Here is a 21,490-nt window from a genome sequence, read left to right on the forward strand (position 1 = left end):
TTATCTGTTTGTTTGTTTGTTTAATCAGTTCGTAACGGCGCCCAGCCGAAGCACCTCGGCACCGAGTGACGCGTACGTGCTAGGAAAGCCGGAGAGAAACGCCGCTCCGCCCGGGCGCCCAGCCGGGCAGCGAGCCCCTCGCCGTCCAGGCGCTCAGCTTGCCCGGCGTGCACACGCCCCCGGAGACCTGGGAAAGGAAGGAAGGGGAAGATACCAGAATTAGCCACTGTAAGCCACCCAAAATGCTGTAACGGGGCGTACAGTGCCCTAAAGGGAGCCAGTTTCTAGGAAAGTGTCCGTGCTTGAGAACGACGCTGCTGGTAACACTTACGAACTGTTTGCGTTTTGCCTTTTTTGTAAGCGCCTTCTCTCGAATTTGTGTAGTTACGTGCTTTCTGCGGTTGTTTCTTAGCTCCCAGCCTGCGTGGTTTCAGGAAAACGCGAAACTCTGACTCAAGGGCATCCAAAGCCTGCAGCGCTAGATCAGGGGAAATGCGTGCCCAGAGGATGTAACAGCGCGGTGTTTGGTGAGCGGGCCTTGAGCTTCCGTTGCCTCCGCGGTGATTTGGAATCAGGGAGCTTGGCAGTGTAGGAACTTAAATTTGATTTTTTTTTTTTTAATCAATTCCCAAAGCCAAGATTTCTTTCCACGTTGTTTAAAATTAATTTCCCCCCCGATGGAGCCTGTTCCCTTTGCTTGGTCGCTGCACCCCTGGCTGCCTGGGCATCGGAGCGAGCCCCACGGCAGCAGCCCCGCGGCTTTTCGTGGCGGTGATGGGCGCTGGTATTGCAGCAGCACTGGGGGCCTTCAGCACTGGGACCCGAGCCATAGAGCCCGTCTTCCCCGCGGCTGCACCACGTCTCCCACGGGCCCTCCTCGGAGGTTTTCCCTTTGTAGTCAGGCATGGAGATCTCGGTTTTCCCAGTCTCCTCTTGCCTACTGGCAGGCTGCGGATCTCGGCAGTGGCCCTGGACCTGCCGCGCTGCAGACACCCGTCTTTCCGCTTGATTCCCGGTGGCTGCCTGGAAGCAGGGAAAAGCCCCGTGCTCAGCGGTAGACGGTAGCAGCACACCATGGCAATGAGCTTGCGCAGCCCCTGCGAGCCACAGCATCGGGTTCAATTACAGCAAAAGCGTCCTAATTCTCTCCCTGGAAAACGTCCATGGCCCGTTTTTCCTCTTGGCCAGACTTTCTGCTCAGGAGAAGGATCAATATGTTGGTTTACTGCTACAGCCAAGAAGGGTTTTCTCCGTTTGCCTTCATGGGATCTGATTTATGGTGGGCTGCCTGGAGACGCAGCACAGCTGCCTTTCGCCCTGGGAGCGGCGTTCGGGCTCCGGTCGCTGGGTTTCCCGTGGACAGATGCTAGATCGTCTCAGTGCAACAGGCATCCACTGCTCTCTGATCGCACGTCGGGTGCTGCTCCTGGAAACCCGTAGCCCACTGCAGGGCACATTTATGGTTTCTCTGCCTGTAGTTGTTTTTAGTCTTCTGCAGTTGCTCACCTCTCTGCTGGGACGTGCCCTGGGCTCGCCTGAGGGATGTGCATGCTCTGATCTCTGTCTAGTTAGAGACTTCATTACGAAGTTTTGAGATGGGATCTCAGTGTTTGTAGGGAAATCAGTAAAGCATTGCAGTTCAAGGACTTGGTGTGATGTTAAAAAGAACAAATCCTTCCTGGTTACTATTTTCCCATTCCCTACATTGCTCCCAAGTTCTCCCGTGTTTCCCGCGTTGCAGCAGCACACCAGGGCCCCACGTGGGGCCGGGCAGCGTGTCAGATGGGCGAGCAGGGAAATCTGGCAAGCGCGCGAGCAGCGAGGTGTGGAGAAAAACATGTTTTTTCTGGACTTTGTTACGTTCAGTAGCACGGGGTTGGTACAGCGTCACTGGGCTCTTCCATTGCCAGCAAGCAGAGAAAGCCACCTCCACTGTCGTGCCGACAGGGCTTCGTGGATGCTGCTGAAACTTGGCTGACTGATGTCCTCAGACTGTACTTAACTTGACGTATGCAAATAGAGCTGTTGATCACGTTGTGTGGTTGGAGTCCGTGACATAAAGGGCTTAGCTGGAGCAGGGATTTCCAAGGATAGAGCGAGGGCTCTTGAAAACGAGGCCACAGTTCTTTACATGTCACGCTGAGGTCAAAAACGGGCAGTGCTTTGCTTTGCGTGGGTCTTAAATCACCTGTGGGTTCTTGTGAGCCTTGTCAAAACGTATGAGTTAAGGCTAGGTCGTATATGCAAGTTGGTGCCCTTCTGCTTCAGCAACAGGACCACACTCAATTCTCTGCCTAGTAATTGCAAGTGGTTTTGGAGGATCAATGGGACTGATAGAACCTATTTCTGCTCCTTCCGTAGCTTCACATGCTGCAATTTTTGTTTGCTCTTTGCCTTGCTCTTTGCCTTGACTATTTGTAGCATTGTTTTCCTCCTCCTCCTGAACACAGCCAACTTTCTAATTAACTCAACCACCGTGCAGCCGTTGTGGCTGTTCATCTGAGCCATTTGTCCATACCAAAGTTTCCGCTTCCCCCAGGATTTTATTGAAGTCTTTCCTTGCTGCAGCTGAAGGCAAGCTAGGAGCCTTTGCTTAGGGCAGATTTTTTTCTTTAATTCTATTACGGAGCGGGCATACTGCACCGATCCTGGCAGCGTGCAGCACCGTTGCCCTCTGTCAGAGCTCCAAATCCACCTCCAGCTGTACAAAACGTGGATTCTTCTATGAGAAAAGTAGTTATGAGGAATAAATATCACTTTGTGCTGGGCTTTGGTGTTTTACTGCTTACTGGGCTTTGAGCCTAGAAGGATTTAAAAGTCATCATGCTTTAAGGGAAAGTTGTAGCAAAAAAAAGAGGAGATGGAAGGTTGTTCCAGGCAGCTGTTGTGATTTGGGAAAACGCTTGTCCTGACCAATGAAAAGGAGACCAAGATTGAGACAGAGAGGCAGCCAGCACTGAGCCGGCTACGCCCAGTGAGATTAGGACAAAATTAGAAACTCGATTTCCAGGGGTTTATCATTTCCTTTGTATTAAAACATTAATGCATGTTGTTGTCATCTCTTATGTTTTTTATTAATGCGCATTGTCCTTAGTTATACTGCACTGATTGCCGTCTTAAGTAGCGTGGAGACATATCCTCATGCTTCGCTGTGCCATGCAAAAGTACCTGAGTTTTCAAGGAAAAATGTGCACACTTCTTGGTATCTGGGTCCCTGCTCCATGGTGAGGCTGCAGCTTGGTGAGAGTCCTGCAGACAGCACCACGCTGATGCATCGCGGTTCAGAGTTTTTGGGATTTCAGTGAAGGGCATACATTTTTTTTCCTCGTTTTGTTTCTGAAGTACACAAAATTCAGAACATATGCATCACGTCAGGAGTGATTGCTCTTGCCAGTCAACGTAGAGGAAACCCTCAGACTGGGCCTGGTCGTTCACCCAGCGGTAGCTCTTCACGTCTGCTCCTCTGCCCATGTGCTGTTATCATTATCTGGACTTTCTGCTTTGAGATTCGCTTTAGGTTAAAAATAAACTGCAAAGACCTAGCTGTTCACACTTAGTCACTTGGGAAGTTACCATCTCACTGAGAAAAGTGGCGTTTTTGGCAGTACAAAGTCCTCTCGGTAGAACTGCGGGTGTAGAGATGGGTAATAGGAGCGTACAGCACGCGGGAGTATTTACGCAGAGCCCTGCTCCGCAAGTACTTACAGTTATTTTATTTATTAGCAGCAGCTCAAGGCGGAGGTGCCCGAGCGCCTCTGGTGCCAGCGACCGTCCCGGCCAGCAGTGCCCTTTCTGTGGTGGGGGCAGCAGGGTCTGCGGCAACAGAGGGCCCAGGAGTCCGGGGGCACTGCGAGCGGCAAAGCCTGCTCCGCTGGGCTCTGCTCGGGCAGAATTGGGGTGAATGAGCAGGCAGGGGGGCTCGGGACAGCGAGGTAGGAACCTGCTCTGCTCTCCTTCGAGCCCTTGCGGAGCCGTAGTGAGGAGCTGGAGTCAGGTGGGGAATTGTGCACGTGTTCATACGTTTCCTGGGCATTCAGGTAGCTGCCACCATGACGGACCTGGAAGTTTGGGTGAGACAAGGTACATGCAGAGGTCTCCTAGGAGGCATGCTGCACACAAGTCACGTGTGGGAGATACCACCCACACGTTCTGCCTGCCGGCGGCTGCCTCGCTCCAGGACGGACGGCCGCGATGAAGGTCGGAGCAGCTGTGGAGCTGCCCCAGTTTACGCCACTCGCGTAACCTTGCCGCGCAGCTCGGCCTCGCTGCAGGAGAGCCGCGGTGGCACGGTGCTCGGCTGCGGTCGGGCTCTCCGGCCCCCTAGATTCATTTTCTACCCTCGCACACCCTGTAGATAGGTCCCATAAGAAAGGAGTTCTCTACTAGCCAAAATAAAGACACCGAGCCATCTGCCATCGTCAGTTAAAGCATCTAGATAATCCAGGCATAAAGAAATGTGACTTGAAGTAGAGGATACAAAACACATTTGCAAGGCATCTGAGTCTGATGCGAAGAAATTCTTTCTTTCAACATTGTTGTTGCCAATAGCTTCGCCTGTGCTCAGACTAAAACTATTTTGGGTGGAACATTTGCTCCCTGCTTTCTAGAAAGCTTGGTCTCAGGAATGAAGAATGGATTCTTTTCACTAGCCACAGCTGGTTTGAATGATTTCCACACTGAACCCATTGACTCCAGGCACTTCTAATGCGAATCAGAAGGAAGTAGCAACCAACTTTTGTTCATGTGCCTGTCGGGGGCAGAAAGAGCGAAGCAGTCTAAAGTTGGCTTAGTTCTTGAATCCAACATTACAGGAGTTACACCATTGGGTGCTCAGTACTTCGTGCTGGCAGCAGGTGTGGTTCACCGCTTCAATCCAAAATAAGGTGGCAGAAGAGGAGGACAAAACGTCCCACCAGGCTGCTTTGGGCCACAGCAGCCGGACTGCGCTCAGTGCAGATCCGTTGCACTCACTCAATGAGCGCTTGAAGAGGAGAGGAGGTCTTCAAGAACGGTGACCCTTGTGTTATGTATAATGTAAAATAAGATTATCTTGACCCGTCAGTGGCGGTTGGCTAACCTTTGAACAAGGCACTGAGAGGGATCTTCTACAAAGCACTCTCTCACGGTGTGTTTCTTCCCAGGAATAACAAAATAGATTGAGAAACCTCAGAAAATCGCTTCAAAACCTACTGGCTTAGATGTGTTTACTCTTCTTTTAGGTGATTGTTGTTTAAAACTTTTAACAAGTTGCTGCAGAAGAATCTCGTTCACTTTTTCTTCGATAGAAGAGAGTATCAGGGAAACCAACGGGAGAAGAAGTTGTCTGCTTGCAGAGCGAGAACGAGTCGAGGAAGGTGACCTGCTTGTTGGTCTCTTAACCAGAGGGAGATCAGGAAAACTTGCTGAAAGTAATGTCACTACACAAAAAAAATCTTCAAGGTAATCATGAAGCCAGCTGTATCTTCTTAGATATACTTAAGAAAGTCATCTGGCTATGACTGTGTTTAAGATTTTTTTGCCGTATTGAGTTTTTCCTGGTATTATAAAAGCTATTCATTAGAGGAATACGTTATGCTGAGTACTAGACAGTTTACCTCCTAGGTATTTGTGGAATAGAAACAGCCTTGCTGCATGTGGAACTGTAAAATTCTAGTTTCCCTGGATTTCTTGATGACTACTATATCTTACTACGCTTTTTTGCCATGCAGTATGTACTTCTTGATTGCTGCCAGAGGGGTGGTTTTGTGTCAGTAGGAGTTAATCTACAAAGCGCTTTGGGACCCCATAGAACAAAAGCACCACATAAGATCTTGGTTAGTGTAGAAGCTTTCCTTTTCAGGATCCCAGTAAGGGATATATGCTTTGTAATCTGCATGATATAATTAAATGTATAAATATAGAGATAGGGATATGGTGCATCAGCATCCGTCTCTGCCAACTGCTTGCTACTGCAGTAAGATTTGTCAGCTTTTTGGAAACTCCACTGCAGGGCTCTCCTGAAAGACAGACAGAAAAAAAGAAAGAAAGAAATGGCATCTGGGTAGTTCATTATGCCATATCTCATTCTTCTGGAGGGCTTGTGTCACAATTTTAAAATTGCTAAAATCTAGTTTTTGTGTGTTAATTGAGAATAACCATAGGGTATATAACTAGAGCTCTTAGGTTGATAGGTGATAAATTTTATGGAAGCAATAAAATATAGAAAACCATTAGGGGAAAATGGCTTACTACAGTGATATAGTTCAGTGTGATTTATAGTTTTATAACTGTAGGCAAATTTGAAATATTTTCACCATCTTCAGTGTACATGATTAGATAAATCTATAGCCTGTGCTTACCTACATCAGAATTGACTTTCTTTTCTGTGATAGTGAAGAGGTGTAAAAATGAAGACATTTTCTGCCTATTATATTTTAACATCCTTTAAAGTACAGTCAGTTTCTGTATGGCTTTGGATTTTATTCTTTGCTTAATGCACTGAGGATGTATGTAAGGAGTGCCTCCCGGCAGCCGTGGGAGTTACGGCATAACTATCCTTTGCATACACAAGAGAATAAGACACCTTAAATGCAGAGATTATTGACCAAACTTCAGTCAGTGAAAAACAGAGAGAAAATCTTTGCATTAGTGCTTTAGTCCAGCTTTAAATTTTTAAATATTTTTTATTGTGTTGTGAAAAGTTCCCTGCCTGTGAGAAGAGGGGTGCATCAGAGTCAAGTCCTGGTGGGAGCAGAGCAGAGCAGTAGCTGCCTGAGCTGGTGGAAGCAAGAAAGGTGCTACCTCCACCTTGTGTGTTCTTGAATCGCTGCCCTTGGGCATTCCAGCAGCTTGTATGGTGGAGCAGTAGAGTGATTGCATCAGATTTCGGTGTTAAGATATTGGCACAGAGGGGTGGGAATCTGACACAGGTCTAGCTGGACCGGCAGAGTGGTCACTGCATGTCGAGGCATGTGGTGGTCTTATCCTGAGCAAAAAGGACTGTGTGAATAACAGTTTTTGACTTACTGTGGTGTTAACACTCATACAGGTGTAATGTCCATGCTTTGCTGAAATCCTCTTGGCTCTGGGCTGAGGTCAGATATGTGTGGGGACCTGCCTGGATGATGGATCACACATGGACCTGCTGGGAGGTTGGGGCTGGTGGCACCTCCTGTGAGGCAAGAGTCCTCTTGGCTCTCCAGGAGCTCTCTTCTCTCCCCAGCTTCTCAACCTCAGGTAGACAGGGCCCATTAATTACACAATATGTTTTTTCTCTGCTGGCTTTTGTATCCCCTCCACCCCTCGTAGAGCTAATCCGATGCAGGGCAGCAGTGCAGTTTGATTTAAAATCCAAACTGAGTTTCCCTGTGAGATGACACATGGAGATAATGTTTTCAGGGCTCTTGTTAAATGAAGAGAGCAAGCCATCCAAGTGCAGCCTGTGCCACGGTCCGTCGCAGGGGCAGCCCCTTTGTAGGGGGATATTGCACAGTGCTGCTTTTACAAGCCTGCGGAGATGGAGTAAGGAGGTGAAGGTAGCTGTGAAGGGGAGAACCCAGTATCAAACTGTGGTAGCATGCACATAGCTGCTAGTGCTTGGAACTGAAAAATAAGAATTGGCCAGTATGTTGTATAGATTAATGAAGATGAAATGTGCTGTATAAATACATCAGAAGCATGATTATGGAGTTATCCCTTGGGCTATGCTAGCTCACAAGGAGAAAAGGTTGATTTGTGTTCGTAGATGATTTTGTTTGCTCTGCCAATGTTCATTTTTATCTTATTATTAAGGCCAGAAAGTGTATGGGTTTTTTGCTCAAAGATGTAGCAGATTAGCAAAGATGTTTCTAGATTATCATCGTTTCAATAGCTCTCTTTCAGGATACATTTTTCTTTCATCATTACTTGTGGGTATGCTGTGATACTATTCAAACACTGATGATAAATTCAGGAGACTGTAAGCTCTATTCTTCAAGGAACTGTGTAATATTTGGATGTTGAATGTGGTTTCCATAAATCAGAAGGTGCTTGTAGGCTGCTGACCTGAGTGAGTGCCCTGCACTAGTGCAGGAGAGGTGGAGAGGAAGCTGGCCAAAGCGTAGGAGGCCGTGTTGGAGAGGAGCGCGTGTCCAACCTAGCTGTAGTGGAGTGGGTTGGGTCCATCTGGAGAGCTTTGGAGAATTCCCTGCAGAAGACCTCTCCCGGATGGTCTTGCCTTGCGCTGACAAGTGCCGTTTCACACCATAAGGCATCATGGGATCTGAGGGGGAATAATTGCATGTGGTGTTGAAGTTAGAGATGGTACCAAGTAGGCATTTTTTGATTATTTCTGTCGCCTAGGGAAGAGAAACTACATGCCTACACTGGCACCTGGCAGTACGCCCAGCACTGGTGGTGTTTGCAGGAGTGCCAGAGACACGCGGGATGCACGAAGGCAGATGCATGTCATGGTGCTGTAGGAGCACGGAGGTGGGGTGGAGCTGCGGGGCACAGCCGCCACCGGAGGTGGGACACAGCTTGCTTTGGAGACCTTCTTGTGACCCTCCTTTGATTCTGGCCAAACAAATCAGGTCTATCAAATCATTCTAGACCTCTCCGGAGAAGTTGGGTTTTTTTGGCCATGTTTGAGTCTACAGGCCTTCGAGTTGGTGATTTATCAGGGCGACAAGGGTGGTGTTCGTGAATCAAGGAGAACAGGAGCGAGGGATCGGGCTGTAGTCTGTGGCCCTACCCAGAGATACATGAATACAGTCCTAAGACCTGCAAGTTGTGTTTTACAGCAAGGCACTAATGTGTAGCTAGCAGCCAGAAAACCCTGATAGTGGGGGAGAAAAAGAATGTGAAAGTTAATCATTAAACTTTTTCTGTTATCTTTACTGAACGTAGAGAACTGAAGCTAGGCAAGGCTTGCAGGGAGACGTATCTTTTATTAGACTGACTTGTATAGTTAGAAAAACATGCATGCTTTTGGGACGACATCCTTTCCTTCAGATCTCCACAATTACACATTACACTAAAACCAAAATTTATTCAGTTTTCAGAAGGCTTAATGGATTTTTGAAAGAACTGGATATAAAAGCAATTCACAAGAAATATCTAAATTGCTTTAATTTGATTTGAACATTTTAGGAAAGATTTAATACCCCTGCATTCCAAGAGTTTGGGGAATTTTTTGGTAGAAAACTGTTATTTATATACATGAAAGAATTAAAAGTGTGTCCTTTTGTGTGCATGAGAAGTCTTTGGATGTAGATGAGCTTTTATTTCTTTCTTAGTTACTTAAGACAACCTTTTGTAACTTCAAAATGCTCTCAATTACAGTAATTATCAGTGAGCGGATCCTGGGGCTCTACAAAGGTGAAAATTCAGAAGATTGAAAAAGAACAAGTTTAGAATAGGAGAGCAGTTCTGTCCCCTGACCATCTCTTTCTTCCCCTAAGTCTAAAAAAATTTGATTAAATGAATTGGGATCCTAATATTGTAAGGTTTGGGAATTTGATATTAATCAGTGTGCCTACTCTGTCACAGGAGATAAGATGGTATTATTAATAAAATTTTCCGGTAGGAGATTTTGCGTGTTCATCCTGACCTCAAGAAATTTTCAGCTTACAATTCAGTTTTGTGTTGAGATTTTCCCTTTTTTCTTTTTTTGTCTTTTCTTCTGGAGTGCTTTTTTTGATAGACTTCTACGTCATCCAGTGCACCAATTCAGAATTCCCTCAGTCCGGCTTAATCTCAGCTATATTAATGCATGGCTGCAAGGCACAAAGAGCTAGAAAGGGCTGTACTGTGTGGCGTGTTTAAAGTCTTTTCTCAAAGAAGCTAGATAAAGAAATCCAGGTTTCTCCTTCCCCCCGCCCCCCACCTGAGTGAGCCACCATGCAGGTGGGCTCAGAAAGAGTTTGGGCAGGGTTTGCTGACAGGTCTCTCGTGGCACCATCCTCTTCGAAATTTTGGGAAGAAAAGCTCTTCTAGAAATCTCACTGTGAGCACTGTTCAAGAGAGAGACAAATCCTCTCTGTGATCTCTGTTAATTCTATTGCTGTATCTTGGAAGACAGCTTTATAATAATATTATAAATAATAATCATATTAATTAGGGAACATAGGTCAAAGCAGGAATGAACATCTTCGCAACGCTTTTTCTAAAGAGGTACATAAAGAGTTGTGTGGGTTTTTAATGCAGTAATGACCAATAGGTCCTGCCTGAAATGGAACCAATCATTTCTGCAAAGTCGTAAAGGAGAAAGGAGATGTTGGGGTCGGATGGGACTCCAAAGGTATGCTCAGGGAGGAAGGTGGGGGCCAGCTGGTTTTCCCCATCCCTGATGTTGTCCGCAAGGACATGTCCACATGCGAGTCGAGCTGTTAATTTACACCTCCAAGAGATGAAGCTCTGGCTGCTGGATGAACTGCTGCTTTTATCCTCCGTGTCACCTTGGTAGCTGGGCAAGAACACAAGGCAAACAGCCTCACGCCGTAAACTGTTCCTTGGGAGAATAAAATCAATTCCTGCGTACCTCTTCCCTGCACTGTGTGATGCAGTAATCTTCTTCATGTCCCATGACAGTTGGCCTTCTAGGCTGGCAAATAATTGATAGTTCACCCCAAGGTGAGATCAGTCCCATCTGAGGAAGCATTTCCGTTAAGGATAACGCATGCTGAAATACGTGCTTAGCTGAAGTACACACTTGAGTGCTGGCCTCAACTGGGGTGGGTTTCCTTGTGGCCTTAGGAGCTTTCTTGGGTCCTGGTGAAAGGAGGAGCTCAGGAAGGGAACACCGGCGTTTGCAGGGAGCTCCCAGATGTCACGCGTGGGCTGGGGCTGGGCTCCACGCACCCAGCAACACGGGGGTCGGGGCCCAGGGTGGCTGCAGAAGCCCTTGGAGCTCATGCAGAATAGGTTCCTAACTCAACAGGGCTTGGAGTTGGGGAGCCTCGGACCAAGAGGAGGGGAGGGAAAAAAAGGAAAAGGAGGAGGAAAGGATTGCAAAAAAAAAAAAAAAAAAAAAAAAAAAACTTTGAAAGGAAGGGAGGACTCAATGCCTGTCATCCCGCCTTGTCCTGAGGACGGGCCGATGGCAGAGGAGGTAAGTGAGCGCCATTGCTCTGCCAGGACATCAAGGCAGATGTCCTGCGCAACGCTCAAATGGGTCGGTGTCATTACAGTGTTCTTGCTTCCATGCTGGGGAAGGAAATGCGGTTCAGATTTCATTTGCCAACCCCACTCCGCTCATGTGCAGCAGGTGGGTTTTAGGAGTTGCTGCTGTGTCCAAAATCTGTTTACTGTATTTTTATGCTTCTAGGCTATTTTAAATGTCAACAGGAACTCAACGTGTGCCCTTTCTTTCACTGTAACTCTGATAAAAATCCTGCAATATACTTGTAGAGCATTAGTTGTAAATCAACTTTAAGAGCAAGTTGGTTGTAGTTAAGTGCTTTTGAATGTTAGTATTTAGGGTTTTTTTCTCATTTAGTTCCAATCCAGTGCTGCAAGGAAGTGAGTGTGTTTATCTTAGGGAAATCAGTGGGATTTGCAGGCATTCAGCACCTCACAAGACCTCTCCAAGCCGCTCCCTGGTTGCTGCATTTGCATTTTACCCTCCCTTTTGCTCTAAGCAGGCTTGTTCTTCTCAAATTCTTAATTCCAACTTCAAAGAGTGATGGGAGAACTGAGAGGGCTCTGAGTGTAGGGGCAGAGCGCAAAACAGAATGAGGAAAGAAATGAGAAAAAACGATTAGAGGTAAAGTAAGAAAACAGGGAGGCAAAAACAGGGGCGCTGTATGTTCTGTGAATGTGGAGCATGGAGACATGGCTTTGGTTTAACTTCTGCTCCTTTGAAATCCATTGAAATTGGGTTCATTTGCTGTTAGCTCTAAAACAGAGGAGCTGACCTAAGAGCGGAGGGATGTCTGAGAGGGGTGACAGTGGACTTTACAGAAGTGTTTTGTGTTCGTGTGTCAAAGAAGGGATGTCCTCTGGTGTCCAGAAGGGGTGGCCTTCCAGCAGGGTCCCTGAGCAGGCTTTGGTTCAGGTTTGGCACATGCACTTGGGAGCTATTTTGACAGGGCAGGGCTATGGGTGCTCTGCGGGCTGGGGAGGGAGCTCCTGGCTTTGCCTCTTGCACGGTTAGCCACTGTCCCCTGCCTCGCAGAAGAGCTGCTGGAAGCTACTGTGGGTGCCATGCTGGGTGTGGGGGACACACCAGCGATTCCTCTTGTGCTTCTGCATGGCACCCACAACCCTCGCTGCAGTTACTTGGCTTACCAAGGTTTTGTCCCAGGAAAAGCGTGGAAGCCTCGGTGAGATCCGGCTTGGAAATAAAAGAGCCCCGAGGTCACCTCTGGCAGCGGGATGGCCACCACGGTGCTTCTGGAGGCCATCTCTCAGCACGTTAGTGGGACCGTTAAGGAGGAGAAATGTTGTGCGAGTGCCTCCTCCCGCCAGCCCCGAGCTGGCTCAGACCGCGTCGGGCTGCGCTTCTGAAAGGTTTGGTGAGCTTTATCACTTCGAATGAAAGTGCTGGAGATGCGCAGGCGGGCTTAGGGGATGGGAACCATCCCTGCGGCCTTGCGGCCCCTCTGCGGCGTTGGCACAGGGAACCGAGGTTACCACCAGCCCTTTCTGGTGCTTTGCACTTGGCCAAAGGTGGTTTTGGGGAGGTTCTGAAAATCCAACCGGCATCTCCCGTGCTGCTTTTGGGAAAAGGAGCGTTAATTAAAACCCGGGCTAGATCCTTGAGAAGCAGCCCAGCACGACGTTTTCCTGGTAGGAGATGGGTGCTGCCATGCAACACCAGCAAAACAGACCCACGCGTAGAAAATTTCCGCGTATTTTGCCTCGAAGATTTATGGCAGTTTCTGTCCAGCATAATTAAAAGCACTAAGCATCAGCGGTTCCCGCTGCCCTAACTCCGACGAGTCTATCACGACGTGGCGTTTTCTTTGTTTTTCGCTCAGAGTGGCTCGTTATCAATGTGCAAACACAAGTTTAGGAGGTGCATATGGCACATGGACAGCTAGTCAGGCTGCGTCCCGTGCACTTTCCAAAAGCTGCGTCCAAAAGCTTTGTTCGATTGATTACATTTTGCTTTTCATTTGTGGGAAATTTCCAGTCTAAACCATATGGCTGTCAGTTTTCCATGTATGAGATAAAATGTAGTTTGCGTCCTGCAAAGTTGATTCGTTGTCAGGTTGTGTAAACGAACACCCTGGTTTGTTTTTCCCTCTCTCTGTGCGATGATATAATTTGAACCACTGCCTTTTCCCCAAACGGGCAGCCTGAGCTATTTTCTGTGCCATAATGCCGGCTAAAGATGCATCTTTTCTTTTAAAAAGCAGACCGCAAAATCTTGGAGCAGCTGGTGGACAGGTGGAGTCCGCCGGCGTTTGGGAGCGCTGGCGTCCTCCCTTGCCCTGCCGCCCGGCCCCGTGACGAGGGTCTTGCCGCTGCTTCGGCGGGCTGATCTTCAGCCTACGTGTTTGCGTCGAGTCTTCCCCAACCTCTCCAAAGCGCCCGAGCCCCGCGGGGTGCGGGGTGTGGAGGTAGGGCTCCTCGTGCCCAGCTGGCGAGTGTCGGTGGCTCTCTTCGCTTGGGCTTTGCACGACTGCCTTTGGCTCTTCGGACAGCGTTGCTCCGCGTTTCCTGAACGCAGCGTGGGGACTGCACCGGGACGCTGCCACGTGCGTCCCGCTAGGGTGGGAGCGCTTAAACCTCCTCCCAGAACGGACTTGCGTGGACAAAGAAACTGCATTTTATTGGGCCCGTTTCTGATTTGGGGAGAAAGGCGGTGTAAAAATATTAGCCTGATTCTCCTCAACTTTATTTATTCTTTCTTTTTTTTAAAAAAAAGAAAAAAGAAAGAAAGAAACAGAGCTGTCCATTTCCTGGAGCAGTTTGTTTGTTTTTTACTGAGGTAGTTTGTTTTCCTTGGATAGAAGGGAAAAGATAAATGGTGAAAATGGGCAAGGATCAGAAGGGACTCAAAGCAGAGCTCTTATGCAATGCCATCGGCTTGCGATGGGAGTCTCGGGGGTAAACGTCACGCGTGTAAAACATAAAGGACATATATACGTATATACTGCAGCTGAAGTGGCGAGGCGCTGCAGAAAGCGTTTCTGCAGGTTTCTGGATAGTACCACGAAAGCCATCTGCTGAGCACTACAAGTATAATTTGCTTTCTGCTCCGGACTTGGTAATGGGGCACATTTAGGGGGAATTTGTTGGGATTTTAAGCATCCTGTTTTTAAGAAGGGTTGCAAAGCCCAACCCCTGCTGCAGTGGACGGCTTGAGAGCCTGCATTTGTATCGTAACAGCAAAAAGCCTGTTTTCTTTTGGCTTTTCTTCCCATCCCTCTCTCCAAAAAAAAAAAAAAAAAAAAAAAAAAAAAAAAAAAAAGAAAGAAAGCAACTGAGCTCCTGTGAGTGAGCATTTTTAATTCCAGATGCTTCTTTTAGCTTCCTTGGTAGCATCCATTAGCTGCCCATACGGCCTCTCCCATCTGTTCCGCCTCCTCCCTCGGATCCCAGCAGTCTGCGGGATCCCCTGCCGCTCCACAGGCCCAGGCTTGGGCGCTGGTGGTCCGGGTGATTTGTCCTGCTGACCTGACGTAGCTCCTGGAGAAGACGGTCCCATCAGCTCCCTGGGGAGCTCGTCGGAGTCCCGAGGGTTTCCATCCTCGGGGGCAGGTTTTTCCCACCTCGTCACCGGGGAATGAGGAGGTGAAACACAGATTACTGGGGATGCAGAGTATATAGTGGAGGAAAGGCGTGTAATATTTCAGCTTTTGTATTACACAAGCTTATGATACTTGAAACTGAATCTGGGGTGTTCCTGTGTGAGATTTTGTCCAGCCCAGGGTTACTGAACAGCCAAAAAATCCCCTGGCGTTTGCAGAGCCTGCGGCTCGCGCTGAGGCCCCTTCGCGCGTTCCCACGGTGTCGGCAGCGGGTTACACCTAGCGCTGGGCTTTGCTTTGGGCACGCAAAGGGAGGTCCAGGCGAGTATCGGTTTCCGGCACATCCACCTGCAGGAATTCGAGCTGCCGCAGTAATGAGATACCACGACTTGCCAGATTTTTTACCTAGCGTTTGTTCGTGGTTGCTGTCGGTTCCTGGGGCTTTGACGGGGATTGTAATCACTGTATTCGTATGAGCTAATAAGGACACGGTTTTATATGGGGATTTCCTATGAATTTTTCAAAATACATTCTCAGAGGAAGTTCTGAGAGTTATCGGAAAAAGGGGCTGGCGAAAAGCCAGCTTTTGTGTGCTGCAGGGAGAAAATGTAATAGTGCAAAATAACCTCCTGGGCGTTGACAGCTACCGGGGCTGGCCACGGCCTGAAGTCCAGACTGGCAAAATTTGGGAAGGGGGGGGCTGAGCTCCCCTAACCCTGCTGGGTTTGCCCCTAACAAAAGAAAACTGAATTTTTCTTGCAAAAATAGCATTTTTCTTGCAGTCAGCTGCCCAGGGACATGCCGTTGTCACCGTAGCAGTGTCGGCTGAGCTGTGCAGCAGGTGACCTCCAGTTGTGCTACAGTAATTGATTCACGCTTCCAGATCTTGTCCAAAAAGGGGGGATTTTACAGCCTTTTCCCAGTAGCATCCTGGAAGTCTCAAAAATGCATTACTTAAAAATTATGTGATGATTATTTATAAATAGCAAAGCTATTTGGTGTCACTTTTTTAACCAGCTCTGTGTTTGGATCGCTTCTGCCTTTATGGTATCAAATGCCTCCAGAGTATTTAAAAATAGAAATAACAGTATATATCTGTTTTCCCCTGACTGTGAGATAAAGACTGTCTTATTCCATTTTTGCATATGCATTTATTTTGAGAGGCATTTATTAGTAGGAAAAGTTAAGTGAACGAAAGAGCTTACTTCCAAATACGCTGCAGGAGAGGAGCACGGTCCCTTTCGCCCTGCAACATCCATGGCGCCTTCCTACACTGCATATAAACTTTTCTTCTGCAATTCTTTGATGTTACCTCGTGCCTTTCTACTTGCAAGTGATGCTGCTAAAACTGGCAAACCATCACACCGTGTGTTATCCGTGATGCACGTACAGGCAGTTACTCTGCCTGAATCGCGGAGCATTAAGTACCGCAGTTGATAGACAGACGGTTGTTTAATGTACCAGTTACCTTCATAAGAAAAACTAATACTGCCAAACGTACCATCTCTCTTTTCTCGAGTGCTTCACAGATATTTAATATTGCCGTTTTAGACTCTGAGCATAAAGTCTAGCAAAGTCTCTCCATTACCTGCCAAAGCGCTTAAGCGCTAGCTGAGCTTTAAGCGTATGAGCAGGCTCTTGGAAGTCGGCAGGACTACGTGGGTGCCTGCATTTAATCAGGATCTTAAGTGCTTGTTGGACGGTCTTTGGCCAGGACACATTAGAGGTCCCATTAGAATCCACAGAAAGATCCTGCTGCCTTGAGAGGGCTTGTAGGCTCCTTCTAGTTCCCAGGCGTAACCAACACTTGCTTCGCGGTGACGCTCGCGGTTAAACTGCCTGTGTGAATGTGAGACTGTGGTGTCCGGTGTTTTGTCATCGTGGCTTGATGGGAGTAGGCTTTCTGGCCTCAGTCCTGGCCAAAGGAGACCCCTCTTCTTTGCCAGTCACTCATTTCTGAATGTGCTTGGTGAGAAAGGTTCTCGTTTCCCTCCCCACCATGGGCCTCGTTCAGCGTCCTGGCACAGTGCAAGTCCCCGGTGGAGTCTGGGTGTTTGACCCCCAGTTGCTCTTTCATGTTACCTCTCTAGAGTTGAGCCCCACACACCTTCGAACGGTCTCTGCGTAGGTTTGTGGAGCTCCTGCCCCACCTCCGAGCAGTCCTTCCCACCCCAGGCTGCGTCTGCAGCTGTGCTCGTTCTTGGTCCTCTCCTCTGATTTCACGATTCCTCTCTCCTTGGCGCCCAAAGCCATCCTAGCAGGTCCCCAGCACCTCCCGTCTGGTAGCCAGCTGCACGTGCCCGTGAACGCCTGCCCGGTTCTGCCGCGTGCTGCTCTTGCACCATTGCTGGGTGGTGCAGTCTTTGCCGTGTGATTAGCCCCACGCTGCCAGGGGTGCCGCTTGAGGCAGTGGGATGGCTTCCAGCAGTGAGGACGGTGGCTAGGAAGAGGAGGAGGGAACCGGGCCAAACCTGGAGCCGCCCTGCAGCAGCGCGCGGGGAAGGTGCTGCCCAGGGGCTGCTTCTGCAGATGTCTCGCTGCCTGGACCAGGACGGGGTCTGGGGCAGGTGTCCCGGGAGGCGCCGCGGAGCGAATCCTGCCAGCCGGCTAGCTCCGTTCCGCGTGCTGAAGACCAGCTGATTTACACGTCGAGAAAGAATTTGGCCCTTCGTTTCTGGGTGCCAAATCAGATGGCTGCAGCCCTGCTGTGCTCTCCTCCTTGCTGCTGCTGCTGAAGGCTGTCAGTTTGGAGCCTTGTTCAGCGTGGAGAGGCATGCTTCATTTTTAAGTTTAAAAAAACTCCAAACAAACAAAGATAAAACACAGCACAGCACATTAAATCCATTGGAAACAACTGGGGGGGGGAGGAAGGACGTGTGTGCAAGTCAACAGGAGGAGGGGAGCGGAGGGGGGAAAGAGGAGCTGCGACATATACAAACCCTTTAGTGTGCATAGCATAAGATTTTTTGGCTGGCACTCACATGATTTTATTCGAGGGCTGGGAAAGAACTATGATTAGTTAAAAGCTTCGGCAAAGTCTGGAGGGAGTGCTTGGAAGAGTTGGGAGCCGCGCGGAGGTGACCGCGGCTCCGCTCGCGGTTTCAGACCGTGCTGCCGCGGCTCGGGACAAAAGCCTTTTCTTTCCCCTCCGTGTTCAAAGAGACATTTGTGTTGAGATGTTGCAGCTGTGGGCCGCGGGACCGCGTGCTTGAAGAGACCCCCTCGCAGAGGAGAGGAGAGCCAGCGCCCTGCGAGGGGGTAGCGTTTGGCCGAGCGGGGGTTCCCCCCGCCTCCTCCCGCCCTCCTCCGCTACCATGTGTGGGGTTTCGTAAGAAGAAGAATGTGGAGGCAACATTTTCCAGGCAAGGGGAAATTTCCTGTTTCTTTTCTGTTTGTTTAATAAAGTGTGTCGTTGCCTGTAAGACTGTAGCTACTTTGTTGTGGAGGAGGAACTCGGTGGATTGTCAGGATCGCTTCTTGGGGCGCTTTTATGTACTGCAAGTGGACATGTTTAAAGCCTTCTCTTCTCTTTTCTTTTTTTTTTTCTTTTTTTAAATGCTGCGTGGCGTAGGCAACTGAGATTAATAAGAATTAGGCAAATGGCTCCGGCTTTTGTTTCCGCGAGATAGCACCAGCCGCCTTGCGGTCGCACAAAGGCTGCCATTTAGCAGGGAGCGCTCCCGAATTCCCTTGGCCGGGGTGCCGCTGGGATCGGATACAAGTGGGTGGCAAAGGGGAGGAGCGGCGGCAGAGGACAAGCAGGCTTTGTGCATTAAAAATGAAACAAAAGCGCTCTGTGCGCGGAGCTGCGTGCAACAAGCGGCGCTGCCTGTGAGTCGCCCTGGAGTAGGGGTTCTCCGTCTTGCTGCAAAACCTTTCTTTTTCTCACTCCCTCGCTCTCCTTTTTATTTTTTTCCCCCCCGTAAACCCTTCCCGCTCTCCCTCTTCCTTAAAAAGCCCTCCACTGAAACGCTGGCGAGAGGCCACGGCTGGCTGAAAACGCTTGAAAAATAGATACTGAACAATACTTGCATCAACTTTGCCGGGGTTTAGTTGAGAATTCAGGGTGGGAGCGCCCGGGTTTTAATTGCTCTCTGCTCCCCGGCGTGCCTCGTGCGTAGCGAAGCAGCCGCGCACAGCGCAGATGTGCTGCACGAGCTTGAATAAAACCAAAATCGTGCTAAGTTTAACTTGGTTTTGTCAGGCCGAATGTTTTTGTTAGAATCTGTTTACACAGCAGCTACAAAATAGAGTGTAAAGTACACGTTTGGAGTAGTGGGGCTGCGTCTAGAGGGAGACAGGCGGAGAAGATGGAGACTGCACTCTGCGATTTAAGTTGCAGAGCTGTCGGTGGTTTTTATTAAAACGTGATTACCATACGTTGTGCTTCGTCTCCGACTGATTTGCTTCAAAACTTTCCCTGTCAAGTGGAGGTAAATCACCTTATTGAAGTCGGAGAAATGAGAGGCGTTCCTCTAACTACCTGGTGCCGTTTGCAGCGAGCGTTCGCCCTCGGCGGCTGCGCTCTCGCGGGCGGGTTTGCGGGGCGTGAGAAGCGTGCGATGCTCCGCGTCGCAGAGGTCGCCTGCGCCGTAACCTTTCAGTCCGCGCTGTGATTCAGTCGCTTGTTAAATAGGGGGAAATAATAACCCAGCTGTGGGGCAGTGTTTCACTGAAGGCTTGCGGGAGCACCCAGAGTCATACGTGGTTTTATTCTTGCTCATCTTCTCCCAAGCTTCTTGCAGTTACCCGAATCATCCCGGCGCTGCGCCCTGCCTACTGACACGGTCGCGCTCTCGTCTGGAGGACACGCGTGCAAACCTACCCCGCTGCTTGCGGTCCGTGCTGGGGGCGAGCTCCGCGGGGAGAGCGGGGGCGGAAGGACCTCGTCCAGAAACGTTTGTGTGGAGGGTCGGAAAGCTTCGGTCAGCTCTGGTGGTTCTTCATTGCTCCGGCTCGATTCAGTAAAGCAGGGATAGAGGACGGATAAACCCTCTGAGATAAATCTGCCTCTTTCCGTGGGCTTGTTTTTCTCCCGTGCAAATAAAGGCGGGCGCCGGCGAGGCACGGCGGTGGCCCCTCGCGTGCCAGCCCCTACCGGCGGCTGCACATCCCGCTGCTGCTCCGGCAGCCCGGACGGGAAAGCACGGCTCGTTTTCCTGCGGGCCGGCGCTGCGCGACACCCTCCGTCCCCGGGGCTTGGTCGGACTCGCAGAGATGTCGCTTCAGTGTCGCGGGCAGCGGCGTTTCTTCTCTAAATCCCCGCGCGAGTTGTTTGACCTGTGCCCCCCGCAGAAAAATCCCCAGCCCCAAGCCAAACCCGGCTCGAGCTCATTGCACTTGCTAGAGAAACAACTATCGCCTGGTCTTCTAGAGAGAAAACGAGCCCCAGGAATTCCCTGCCACGGAGTAAGCCAGCACTGCTGCAGACTGTGCTCACGACCGCTTTCGCTCTGCCTCCAGCGGCGGCAGCTCCGCCGGGTCCTGGGCGCCTCCGCACGAGGCTCCTCCGTGTTTTCTCCCCGTGTCCCGGGGCCAGCACCCTGGAGAGGCTTGCCCGGTGCCGTCAGTCAGTGTAAAATCTGCGCTGCTTCTGCCTGCAGGTATTCGCCCGCAGATCATGAATGGCCCTATGCACCCCCGTCCCCTGGTGGCCCTGCTAGACGGAAGGGACTGCACCGTCGAGATGCCCATTTTGAAAGATTTGGCCACTGTTGCATTCTGTGACGCACAATCAACTCAGGAGATTCACGAAAAGGTAACATAAGCTGCGATTTTACGTGGGTGGCTTTGGCTTGGGGAAGAGGGTGATGGTCTAGCCTTTGTATTTTCCTGTTTGAATTATTTTTGAGAAAAAAAAAATATAAGGCTACCCTTTACGTTGTTTAGCAGATAACATCAACAGAAGTCACCGCAGATTAAAATTCAGTGAAGCTGATTGAAAAGCCAGATGTTACTTTGGAAAAAAATTCACCTTATCGCTTAACATCAATTTTCTTATGTCAATATTATTAACGCTTCTTATTTCAGTTTTTTTAAGTCGGCTTGCTCAGCGCTGCCGTGACACGCAGCCCTCTGCGCCTTTCCGTTCTGCAGCGCGGTTGTCCTTGTTTTGCTGGTGCCTCACCACGCCGCAGCTGATGGGTCCCACCAGATAAACACCATGCTGAGCAGCCGGTTTCTCCGCAGCACTGAACGGGTCAGGTCGGAGCGCTCAGCCAGCAGATCTGTACGCTCCTGAGGGCTGATTCTGCTTGGAAGCTCAACTAGTTGTCAATACTTGCTCCAAAGTTGTTCTCGGTGCCCATTTAGATAACTCAAATGAGCTTTGAAGTGATCAGAGAACACTTCCAGGATCTGGGAAAAGGAACTAAAAATAACATCAAGGCTGACCTTTGCAGCACTTCCGATACTCAGTGCAGGGGAAGGAAGACAGATTTTTTTTTTATTATTGGTAAATGAGCCAATCCCGCAGAATTTGGACAAGTCTTGGGTTTCCGGGGCATGGCAGTAGCTTATGGTGAGCGCTGATCAGGGTTTGACCCTCCGTTGGGGGGAGGTACAGCCTTACGTGACAGCACCACCTCACGTGTCCTGGTAGTTCTGACGTCGTCTTCTTCTGTTTCAGGTATTAAATGAAGCCGTTGGGGCAATGATGTACCACACCATCACTCTGACTCGAGAAGATCTAGAAAAGTTCAAGGCCTTACGGGTCATTGTTCGGATAGGCAGCGGCTACGACAACATTGACATCAAAGCTGCGGGGGAGCTTGGTAGGTCTCACTTCTGTCCCCTCCTCGTTGATGGCTGCATCCGTCTGGTTCTTCCAAAGC

At 49.4% G+C, this 21,490-nt stretch overlaps 1 protein-coding gene across 7 annotated transcripts in view; it reads left to right on the forward strand.

Moving 5' to 3' along the window:
- Positions 1-21,490, forward strand: part of CTBP2 (C-terminal binding protein 2) — a 130,399-nt gene that overhangs the window by 102,170 nt on the left and 6,739 nt on the right. For 6 of the 7 annotated variants that reach the window (XM_062579896.1, XM_062579899.1, XM_062579898.1 and 3 more), the window contains 2 exons: positions 20,261-20,415; positions 21,286-21,430. In XM_062579896.1, the coding sequence (XP_062435880.1) occupies positions 20,261-20,415; positions 21,286-21,430 (300 nt within the window). Of the gene's footprint in view, positions 1-17,705; positions 18,020-20,260; positions 20,416-21,285; positions 21,431-21,490 lie in introns of those variants that run through there. The other variant, XM_062579902.1, reaches the window with a different exon arrangement.

This window comes from Rhea pennata, chromosome 7 (genome assembly GCF_028389875.1).
Source record: "Rhea pennata isolate bPtePen1 chromosome 7, bPtePen1.pri, whole genome shotgun sequence".
In the NCBI taxonomy this organism is placed as follows: Eukaryota; Metazoa; Chordata; class Aves; order Rheiformes; family Rheidae; genus Rhea; species Rhea pennata.